Source organism: Brassica napus, chromosome C8, assembly GCF_020379485.1.
Source record: "Brassica napus cultivar Da-Ae chromosome C8, Da-Ae, whole genome shotgun sequence".
Taxonomy (NCBI): Eukaryota; Viridiplantae; Streptophyta; class Magnoliopsida; order Brassicales; family Brassicaceae; genus Brassica; species Brassica napus.
This window is the reverse complement of record NC_063451.1, coordinates 21,353,989-21,366,514: the sequence shown is the minus strand read 5'-3', so window position 1 is coordinate 21,366,514 and position 12,526 is coordinate 21,353,989. Positions and strand designations below refer to the sequence as shown.

Genomic DNA, 12,526 nt, shown 5'->3' with positions numbered 1-12,526 from the left:
GTAACTTCGTCGTAATGTTACGTCGCATTTACGAAACATTTTTTATATATTGGGACGCCGAGACGAGGCTGCCTCGTCCATTCCTCCTAAACTCCTCTCCTCTCCCTAAGGTACATTCTCTTCCCTCCTTTTTTTTTTTTAAGTTAGTTTAGGTTATTCATTAGTTAGGTAATTAGTTTAGGTGATTATTTAGATAATTAGTTTAGGTGATTAGTTAGATGACAGAATCCTATAGTTTAGGTGATTAGTTAGGTAACGGAATAATTTTTTAATTATGTCGTCATAATTGATTAAATTTATTTAAATTTTTTTTAGATGGCTCCTAGAAGGAAACCAGCAGCACCTACTTATGCCCAGTTGTTTGGCGATGGTTCCGGTACATCTTCTTCCGGTCCATCGTCTTCCGATGCAGTTCCAGACTCTCAGACTTCTCAGAGAGTTTTTTCGAGTCCTCCTCTTCCACCGCAGATGCCTCCACCTCCTCCTCCAGCGGCTGCACCTGAGCCTGTCCCAGAAGGTGCAGTTCATCCGGATTTGCGTGTGCCTTCATATGCTCCCTTCGCGAGATATACGGTGGAGGATTTGCTTGCCCAGCCTGGACGGGAGGGTTTGGATGTTCTAGACCCCGATAGACCCCGAGGAACTTATTGGTAAGTTATTAATTTTTATTACTTTAAAATTTAATTAATTTTTATTTTGTAACGGTTAAATTGTTTTTTTCAGGTTTGGGGCTAACAACCGTGTTAGCCGGAGCGTTTCGGCGACGATTAAGGGTTACTACGACGGGGCATACCCGAACTGGAGCAAGACACCAAATCACGTTAAGATCACGTGGTTTAAATGTTTTGCGGTAAGATTTTTAAATTTAATTAAATTTTCACTTTTAAATATATATATATATTTTTAATATTTATTATTAATTGTAATTTTTTCAAAATTTTTATGTTTCAGCAAAAGTGGCATTGGTCTTTGGGAATCACCGAGAGGGTGAAGGCGGAATTCGTTGCAAAGGCAAAGATACGCCTCTGCAACACAGTCTCTGATTGGAAGGACAAGTGGGAGATCTACGGGTATGAGGGAAAGCCCACTGAGCTCACGACGGATGTGTGGGATGGCCTCATCGCCTATTGGGAGCACCCCTCTTCGATCAGAAAGGCCAATTCGTGCTCGGCTTCTCGAAGGACGAAGGATAAAGATGGTCATTTGCCCATGCTTCACAGAACCGGACAAAAACCTCATGCAGGAGTCCGTCTAGAAGCTGTAAGTTTTGTTTTAAATATATATTTTAAAATATTCAATTAATATAATTTATAATATTTAATTTAATTTTTTTTTGTAGTTCGAGAAGACGGGAGTCTTACCTTCTCTGTCTGACCTATTCAAGATGACTCACGCCACATCCGACGGAGTTTTTGTGGATCCTGCATCTGAGAAACTCTTCCGAACAGTGGCTGGTCGGATTGAAGAACGGGAGACGCAACTAACCCAGGAGTCTCCCGATGGATTACCAGTCACATTGTCCACCCAAGAGGTCGACAGAATCTTCGAAGAGGTAACTTAAAATTTTAGTTTACATTATTTTAAATATTTTAACATAATTAACTATATTAATATATGTTTTGATTTTATAGGTGGCTCCTAAAAAGAAGGGACGGATAGTCGGTATAGGCTCTGTTAACGAAGTTGCAAGGGCAACTTCGTCATACACTTCGAGACGGGATGAAGAGACTGCTCAGATGAAGGCTCAAATGGATAGCCAGCAGGTTCGTTTAGACTCTCTTGAGGATTTGCTAGACGTGATGGCCGTGGGAAACCCGGTTATGCAGAGAATGTTGAGTGAGAGACGAGCCGCTCTTGGAATGCCACCACGAGATCCCCAAGAGTCCGATCCAACCCGTCAACAGCCGAGCAACCCCACCAACTACTTCGACAATATGTAGTTTTTTTTTCTGTTTGTATTATGAATTTAAATATTATTGTATGACTTTTAAAAAATATGTTTTCCAATTTCATATTTTGTTTTAAAATTTAAATTATTTTAAATTCTGAATATTAAATATAAATTAAAATCTATTATATATTAATTAATAATAATATAATAAGAAACGATGTAAACTCCTCGTAAACATTACATGGAGTTTACATCGAATGTTTACGAGTGATTAACATCGAAATATTTACGAGGATTTTACATCGAAATGTTTACGAGTGATTTACAACGAAAGTATTTACGTGTGCTTTACATCGAAACAATTACGTGGGCTTTACGATGAAGTCTTACGTGGCGTTTACGACGAATCCTTTCCCTACGCTTTACGAGGAATATATTTCGTCGTAAATGTAACGAGTCGTTTACGACGAAACCTCCGTTACGACGGACGTTTAACAACGAAACGTTTTTCGACGTTAATTCGTCGTAACACCCCGTTTACGACGAATTTACAACGAATACTGCCCTAGTAAAAAATATGTTTTCTTGTAGTGAACAGTACTCATTTAAGTATTTGTTCGTCTCTCTACTTTTGCGTGTATTTTTATTATTGTTTTTGTTTCCGAGATCTAAGAAACATTTTTTTACACCAACAAGCAACAATGATCGAGAAAGACTTCAATCGCAAACTGATACGTAAATCCGTTAAAAGAATTTGAAAACCCATTTACAAAAAAAAAACACTTTAAACGAATTTAACAAATACAGTCAACTTTGGCCGTTAAATTCTTACAATTTTACACCAAGTGAAGTGGACATCATAATTTTCACTGTTTAGTCCCCATGTCGGAGTACCTACTGTACTAATTTATGAGGTTGTCTATTATTTTACCCCGATATTTGTTATAGTATATGATATTTCTACAAACTATTAATATGTTAATTCAGAAGTCAGAAGTAGTACATAACTAGTGATTATAGTTCAATCGCGGATTCCTGGAGTATATATGATTGTTTTAATTATTATTTTCTGATTGTTTTGATTCTTCTGTGGAAAACGAATAAGAAGATAATTTTATAATATGCATCGTAATGTTTTCAAATTAATAAATCTTCTACTTTTGTCTTATGCATCGTCGGTAGGTAGCGGCTTATTACAATCAAAGTCATAGACGATATGCATTTCATACTTTTAAGCTTATATTTTCAATAAAATTAATTTCGTTTTGTCTTCTATATTTCCTTTTGTACTAACCTGGAAGGATCAACTTTAACGGAAAGCTATTTCTAGATCAATCCTCAAATAGCATTATATATACATGCATGTATTTCACGTCCTTATCAGATATTTTTAGAGCAAGATGAATCAAATATTTAAAAAAATCAGATGAATAACGGATCATCCCCCAACACTGTCTGTTGATGGAAACCAAATGGTGGTAGCATGATAATAAGAGGAGAAATTAAGGTAAGGAGAAAATGCATCAGTTTTGAGATAAAAATTTGTTAGAAATTAAGGTTTCGAATGTTACATACCGCACCGTAGTTAATAGTAACAAAATTTTATAGTTATTATCATCTCCTAGGGTGAATCTCCTAGGGTGAATCTCTAGGTTCACCAACCAATAGAATTTCGTTATTTCATATTCGATATCTTTAAGAAAATGAAACAAAATATTGTCAAGTTATATTATATTTTTAAAATAAAAAGATAAAAAAAAATAAAAAATAATAGTAATTACAAAATAATTTTTTTTAAAAATATATTTTTAACGTTGTGAGCAAAACACTAATCCCTAAACCCTAAATCCTTGGGTAAACCCTAAACCTTTGGATAAATTCTAAATTCTATCAAAAATACTAAACTTTAAATCCTAAACCCTAAACCTTTGAATGTTTTAGTGTTTAGTATTTTTGATTTAGAGTTTCAGATTTATCCAAAGGATTATGGTTTATGATTTAAGGTTTATTGTTTTGCTGACGATGTAAAAAATATTTTTTTAAATTTTTTTTTGTAACTACTACTATTTTTTATTTACTTTTTACTTTTTTATTTAAAAAATATAATATAACATGATAATATTTTATTTCTTTTTTACAAGATATCGAATATGAAATAACAAAATCTTATTGGTTGATGAACCTATAGGAGGTGAACCTAAGAATATGTCAAATTTATATATATACTTATGTATTTATATATTTTAATTTGTTATCGCAATGCAGATGTATTCTAGTTGTCCCGCATGTTGTAATTCGGACCCAAGTTGTCATTTGTTTGATCAGGTAAAATAAATTTTGTTTTATGCACTAATTAAAATTTCAGGACTTGATTATTCGTGGATATCTCCTGAAAGATTATTTAAAAATCGGTCCATGCACTCACATTTATCAGAAAAAAAAATAAACATTATCTGACAATGTATGGGCTAGCTTAGGGGACATGAATTATCAGAGGGCATGTTGGGAATGAAATCTTACTGTCTATCGGTGGCATAGGGCCAAAACTTAAATTTATTGTCATATGTATATTGTATATGGTATGTTGATAAAATGGAGTTAATGCTTACAACAATAAAAAAAACTTCAATTAAAACCTTTTAAAAAATTATATAATAAACAATATATATGTATTTATGAAAAAATTGAAAATCACTTTTATAATCGAAACTATAAATAGTTCATCGCAAAAAAAAAATCTATATATGTGTGCATTTATATACTGTTGGGTCACTTCATGTCCACATCCTTTGATAATTCATGTTAATTAAGGTCTGCTTACCCCCTAGAATTAGTTGGACACTGCAATAATATAAGCACATGATGCTAATGGAACAAAAACCATATATGGGTCTCAATGTAAAGTTGTATGCCCTGTTCTTTTGGGAACGATAGTTTACATTGTGTCATCAATCGTCTTGTATTGGATATTATACTTTCCAAAATTTTCCTTTAAATATTAAACTTATCACGTAAACAAAATTAGCTTCAAAGAAAATATATAGAAATAAACAAAAACTTTTTTCAGGTATTATATTCAATAAATTCTTAGGCAAGTAGCCACCAAGACCGTAAAGCATACAAATGTTCGGTATAATTCCAAACAATTGAAAGGAAAAACAAACAAGTGGCAACGAGACTTACGTTTTGATTTTAGTTCATGTTATATTCTCTTTCCATATACGGCTGAAAACGCTCCCAAGCACTAAAATCGAGGCAACCCTCAGATTTGTATCTTCCGGCGTCGGTGACGCCTTTTTTCGCCGGCGTCGGGACTGTCCATCATCTCTCTCCCTCTGCTTTACTTTCAAGTTCTTCTTTTTTACTGTTATGATGTCCACTCTTGCATCCTCTGTTCATCGTTTGGCGCCGCCACCCTCTGTTCAGATCTTCGAGGTCTCAGGGCCTTGGCTCGAACCAACCGGAACAGTACCTTTTTCTAGGGGTTCCTGGAAATCCCGGTCAAGTAGCACCGCGGTTCATTCCTATACCATCTCTTTCCACTCGTGTACTCTGCTCCTCAGCAGTCGCAGCCTCTGCTCATCCGCACCCGTAAACAGACTCGAGCCTGACGAAATGCTCCGACAATCCCATTCCTATTCACAGCAACACCTCCTCCTTACCTCTGCTCCCGAGATGGCGTCCAGTGTCAGTGGGGTTCCACATTTGATCCGACGAGCAGTTCAAAAAGCACGAGGTACAATGAGGTTGTGCTTTCCTCTTCACGCCCTCATCATCATTACTCCGTCAGACGTCTATCTTGACTGTTACTCCGGCGAGAGCTTCTGTACTATCAAAGGCTACATCTCTTCTCCGATCTGCCTTGCTGCGCAAACCGTTCACTCCGATGAGACCAGATTCAGCCCCGCCGCGCTCTTCATCTCCTCCACCCGTAGCCTCGGCGGCGTACAATTTGGTGACCCAAACCCTAGCAACATAACTATCTGGGTTGGCCCATTAAGGGTTATAAAAAGGTCAGCCCATTTCTTAGAAGTCTGTCGGTTTCAAAGCCCACATTTGTGTGGGGGAGTTTGGTCATTTGGTCCAACTTGCTAATATTTTTCGGTGGGTTCACTGAAAATATTACCGAAACTGTTGATATGCATACAACGCCTTATCTCTCTTATAAGAAGAGTTTTCGAAGTTTCTATTTACCGATGGGTTCATCGGGACAATCTACACCACTTTCATCACTATCATACTTCTCTCAGGAGATGCGAGCCGTATTACCTCATGCCACAGTTATGAGAAATGTTTTCCCCCCCAAACACTAAATGGAGGTGTGTATCTTTATCTATAGCCGTTTGTTCATCTTGTGTAGCGGTCCGTTCGGGGCCTGAAGATGCAACGGATGTCGTTTCGACGATATTCCGAGGTGCGGATTGGATCTTAACGTCACGATACAAAGTGACTAAATTTCAAGCCTTTAGCATTGCTCTGAGTCTTGCTCCGACGCATTCGAGCCATGCTTCGAGTTCGATGTCATTCTATTTTAGAGGTTTCTCTACTTTTAGCTTGTATGCTTTATTATTTGTTGTTAGAGTTTGGTTAAACTCCTTTCTTATTTGTAGTTGGAATGTTTGAGTATTAATGAAAGTTGTGTTTCAAAAAAAAAAAGTTATATTCTCTCCATCTTTTAAATTCATAAGCATCGTCTTCCGATTTATATCGTACCATTTTATCAACAACTAAATCAAGTAGCTAGCTGCCTTTTTTGCTATAAATATGAGCATGTTTTTTTCTGACTACTATAAATATGAGCATGTTATTTCTTTTCATTTTTTCATTCTAATGAATAAATATTATATCAATAATAATAACATGCACATCTTTCAGTTTCAACCCGACTACCCGAGTGTCATTTTCACATATAAATCTGAAAACAAATAGGGGAATATTTCGATACATTATTGTTATTACCCTCATTAAATATTGATATGTGATAGATGATATCTACGTTGTAACAAAAAAATGCAACTGAAATTGATAGTTTCCTGTATATACGAAGAAAAACGAAAAGAAAATTGAATGGAATAAATTCATGTTTCACCCAACCCCTTTATTAGACTCTTAAAATGTAATTTTCTCAAAGGGAACAGAGAAGAAAGAGACTTCTCATTCACCTCATACCTTTTGCCATCTTTCTCTCTATCTCTTCCTCTATCTCACTCTTTGCAACTGTTTTTCTCCTCTCACCAAGAACAAAAATTTATTAAGCTAAGAAAGAAGAATTTTTTTTTTTTAGAATAAATAAGATTATACCCCCTTTTCCTCCCCAAATATCTATCAAGATTATATTCTCAGACTGATTCACAGTTCTCTCTTGTCTGTCATGGAGCTTTTCCCTTCACAACCTGACTTGAACTTGAATATCAGCAGAAGAAGAGAAGAACAAGATGATAAAGAACAAGAACAAGTCGAAAGGAGATTAGTGTACCAGAGTCAAGCCTCAGATTCAGTCAGAAACGCTTCTGGCCATCTCATCGACACTGTCAAATTCACTTCAAACTATGAACCCACCAAGTTTTATCATTATCAAGAACACAACGAATCTCAAGATCAAGATTCGAGGTCGATTTTGATGGTGAGCCAAAATCAAACCCTTGGCCACTACTACTACTCTCCGACTCCTCCTTTCTTCTTCAGTGAAGTCAACGGTCAACACGCAAACCCTAATTATAGTTATAAGCTTCACCACGGTCATCGCCGTCAAGCTCAGCCGCAGCCACAGAGATGCACGGCGAAACGAGGAGTAAGGGCTCCGAGGATGCGGTGGACGACGACCCTTCATGCCCATTTCGTTCGTGCTGTTCAATTATTGGGTGGTCATGAAAGTATTGTCCTTTTTCACAATTTCCTTTTGTTTTTTTCATTCTTTTTAAGCTGATAATATATCTGTCTCATCTTTAACAAATTGAATGGGATCTTTATATGTAATGATTATATTTCTTCTGTTTTTTTGTGTGCTTTTGATTAATATTCAGGAGCAACTCCAAAATCAGTACTTGAACTGATGGATGTGCAAGACCTCACATTGGCTCATGTTAAGTCTCATCTACAGGTAATTTTCCCCATTAGTTTAGACTGCACAATGTATAATAGTATATAATCACATTCTACTTTATATTTCCTTGTACTGTATTTGAATATGCAAATAAACCGAACCCACAGTAATTAAGGAAATGACCAAATATTTGGTGTGATTAATCGTTTTGGTCACCACCATGTTCAGAAAATATGTACCAACGTGAAACAAGAAATAATAACAACAACAAAACATAGGAAAAGGAATCAAAAGCTAGATATAGCCAAAAGACCAAGAGTCTTTTATATATTACTAAGAGATGCAGAAGAAAGAGTAAAGTACAAAGAAGGCATCATTCGTCAATGATTATATGTTCTTTCTCAGGATTCATATATGTGTACATATATGTATATTAATGATTCTTCAATGACAATATAAAAATTACTTTTTGCATATTTTGACTATGGTTAAAACCAGACACGTAGACCCATGCACATACCCCATCTCTATGTATGGCCTGCACATTGTCATGAATCGTAAATGCTTTCTTTTTTACACTGCTCTTTTTTTCTTACTTTATCCATCTGTCTCTGTGTGCGTGCATATACACCCAAAAATATACATATATATATATATATAGAGAGAGACATGTATACACACACGTGAATAGAAGAAGTTACGCACACGTATATATATATATATTGATCAACATAACCTATTCTTATGAGTTATGACTATCATTAGTATGGAGTGTTTAATAGTCTTGTAACCAAATATATGATTTTTAGATGTACCGGACCATTAAATCTACTGAGAAGCCTACAACATCACCAGGTTATTTGATTAATTGTTGTTTAGATTTCAATTAGTTCATCTTTTATATTATCAAATAATTGATAAATGTGTGTGTATATAGGGCAGTCGGATACTTGTGAGAATGGATCACAAGTAAAGAGTGAGAGACAAGCCAGAGATCTCCAAGGTCTATGGAATAACTCCTCAAGGTATGATATATTTTAATATTAGTCTTAGTACTAATTATATTTGTTTTAGTTTATGGTGTTAATTTAGTTTTCTCGGACAGATCTATATACTTATTAGGTAACTTTACATTTGCATCATATGATAAATTTAACACTTGTTTAGTTTTGTTAATTTAGTCCAAAATCATTTACATTATTCCTTTTTAATGTGATAAAATTGGGATGTCTGTATAACAGTGAAGCTCGGCTCCATTTAAAGGCAAATGCATCAGGTCTAGACGTTTCATCCAATAAGGTATCAACTTTTCAAAAACTTAATTAACCGGGAGGCATTGGAATCGAATGGGACTGAAAAATTCAAGGGTGAAAAGGAAAAAGAAAAAGTTAGTATAAAGGATTCAAAGTTACCTTTTTCTCTTTCATTTGGGTAATTAAGAAGTTTTTTTTTTTTAAATGTCTCAAAAGCAGAGAAAAGAACGACCTTGGGGAGATAAGATATTTATTACTTTATTATATCTAATATCTATCAAAAGATTTCAAATATAGTTTACTTTGACCTCTTTTTTTTTTTTTTGAACACCGATTTTTTACTTTGACCTCTACAACTAGAAACCAAGCGGGAAATAGACGCAAATATGCGTTCTACACAAGATTTTGTGACATAAAAGGAACTCTTCATTCATATTTGTTTTTATATCCAAACTGTTATCAGAAAGTGGATCAAAGATGTGAAAGCTATGAACTATTGTCGTCGGATTCGTCAAGCCTCACATGGACAAGACCAGAGACTGAAACTCCCAATCTCGATTTCACTTTAGCTACACCAAACCTTCCTCCCTGATTCACTTTATTTATACGATAAAACAAAAGAAATGTTAGTCTGGTACAAATATATATAAATCTCAAACTCTCAAAGTGTTTTGCTAAAAATTTGGTGCAACTTTTAAAGTTATGCTTGAGTTATCAAAAAATATGAAATAAAGTTTATTTTTCGAGTAAATATATTTGTTCTTTGAGTGTAGCTACTCCTCTGAGGTGTGGTCTCTTCTTATGGGTGGACTATTACAAACTTCTTTTACTTCGAAATGGTCTGAGCTATTAGTTTTAATCATGGATAACAGCCGTGATTTTCTCACAAACTTCCTTGCTCGTTATAGACTGCAAGCCGCCATTCACTCATTTTGGAGAGAAAGAAATGAAAGAAGACATGGTGCAATAGTCACTCCTGCAAGAGAACTTGGAAAACTCTTGGATCGTCAAGTAAGGAACATATGCTGTTCTATTCAACAATTGGGATATCAAAAATATGCTGGAAGCTTATTTTGGTGGTTTGCCACTAGATGATTATATTTTTGAGTTCTTTATAAACAAAGTTAAAAGTGTGCCAAATTCAAAAACATGATGCACTTGTTGTAAAAAAACTATTTTTCTTTTGAATAAATTTAACATATATTAAAAAAAAATATATATATATATATTTGTTCTTTGTCCTATAAACTTGAGATGCTTTCTTCACGGGTCGTCAACTTTTTATATGCATACTTCTTTTTTTTTGTCTGCATATGCAGACTTCTGTCGCGAAAAATCGAATAATAAAAGGAATATGGAACAAAATTATTTGGTCATCATTACAGCGATGAAAAGCTCACGTGTCTAAGTCGATCTGCTTTATTACTGAACACTTGGTTGTCTGTCAGACCCATTGGACGTTGACCCGCCAAAGACTTTTTCCTTCCCATATAATTATTCGATATTAGGTGAAGACAAAAAAAGAGAATAAAATCCATCCACAATTCTAATAATCGGCGGGATTTTTTTTTGGCAACCAGAAAAGCATACGTTTTTTTTTTTGGGTAAAAATATAAAGATATTATTACCGAGCTTTTTCGTTTTTGACAGAAAATACAGAGGTTAACAAGAAACAGATAAACGGAAAATAAAATTTTAAACACAAACTCGATTTAGCTAAAACGGGACGAAAGACACAAACTACCTAAACCGCTATCCCCGAGGCTCGACCATGTCGACAACAACAGCTTGCCGCAAAAGAATGAGCCAAGTTCAACCGAGAGTCGGGACCTCAGTAATTTTGGCATCCCCGGTGATCCGCTCTTAAAGATAATGGCCCATCTGAGAACAGCTTGCCGAGGCTTAATAGCACAAACCCACAAGAACAGACAGCAAGAGCAGAGGCCTACCACACCCGCAGCAACCAAACCGAGCTTTTATTAGGCCTGAATACGACTTGTACACGATGCCGCTCCGAGCAAAAAGAAGCTGCAACCTCCGAACATCCCACACCGAGCCCAACCTGCACACAATTGCCTCGCACACCACCACAAAGAGCTCAACCAAACCCAAGTGATGCTGGGATGTGAGCGAAGCATACATTAATAAAGAACACACACTTTAATTCATATAGTGACATCGTCCATTTAACACAATATTGCCGTTGCTTATGGCTGCATCTGAATTTTCTTTATAATTTTTTTTTTCTTGGTCTAACTTTTTACTTGTTTGCATCCAAAAGTATATTGTTTATGGTCTTTCATGATTCATGCATCTCTTTTGATCAAAGTCAATTAGAAACACATATATGAGTAAAAAAAAGACCAAAACCAAACTAATAATATGTTAGGACTTCTAAGATGCAACAAACTCAATATAAATAAAACAAAAACAGAATGTAAGCAAAAGGCGAACCCACAAATATAAAATCAACATATTAAAATAATACCAAGTGTGTGTTGGTATAGTGATTTAATGCTTGGAGTTGGTTATATTGTGCCGCTAGTTCGATTCCCGTTGAAAGGAATACTTTGTGCCGAAAGTCGTAAAATGAGGGTTCAGGATCTGATAAAAAACAAAAAAAAAATGTTGCTAGGGAAAGAATATCCTACGAGATACTTAAAAATACTCGGTATTAGCGCTGACTGGTTTTAGGCATATGAAGATTATTTGGACCGGTGGTCTTGTATACCTCTTGGTTAACAAAAAAAAAACTTAAAATTGAAATAATAAACTCTAGGAGTTTCGTATTCTTTCTTTTTTGGAAAATGGAAACATTTTTGGAGAAAAATATTTGTAAAAATTAGATGTTTTCTATTTTCTATATATTATTATTTTTACTGTCTTTACTGTCGTTTTTGTTACTTTAAGATAATTTTTTCATAACAGTGTTCACTTTTTATTGTTTTAATATATGTGAAAGTAAAATATATTTAATTAATTATTTGAAAATGAAAGGGTAGTTTTATTTGGAAAATTTAATTTACAAATGCAGTTTCTTTACTGTTTTCTTCTTAAAAAAGAGAGAGAAAGTTTACCAAAAAAAAAAACGTTCAAACTAATGCACTTTTTTTTGTCAGCCAAACTAATGCATTATCTTTACTATTTTGGACTATTTGAGCTAATTATTTCGATAGGATTTGCAAAATGTGACACATCCAAGTTGAGATTAAATAAAAACGTTTTTTTTTTAATTGAAACATTACAAAAGAAAAACACAAAATTTGATCGATGGTTCAGCCTATGAAGAAAAACGTTGGTCATTGTCAAGGACAGATCTGTAAGCACTGACAAAGGAAA

General features: G+C 34.8%; 1 protein-coding gene across 2 annotated transcripts; it reads left to right on the top strand.

Annotated features, from left to right (window-relative positions):
* Positions 1-7,008: 7,008 nt before the first annotated feature.
* LOC106382530 (probable transcription factor KAN3) lies at positions 7,009-10,401 on the top strand. Of its 2 annotated transcripts, none has more exons than XM_013822560.3 (6): positions 7,009-7,764; positions 7,915-7,991; positions 8,744-8,789; positions 8,872-8,959; positions 9,176-9,233; positions 10,096-10,401. In XM_013822560.3, the coding sequence occupies exons 1-6, from the start codon at positions 7,263-7,265 to the stop codon at positions 10,135-10,137; spliced, it is 813 nt and encodes a 270-aa protein (XP_013678014.1). In that variant the 5' UTR covers positions 7,009-7,262; the 3' UTR covers positions 10,138-10,401. The 2 variants fall into 2 exon arrangements, with proteins under 2 accessions (XP_013678014.1, XP_013678013.1); XM_013822559.3 differs by lacking the exon at positions 10,096-10,401 and adding an exon at positions 9,651-9,866 and having other exon boundaries at positions 7,017-7,764.
* Positions 10,402-12,526: the final 2,125 nt, after the last annotated feature.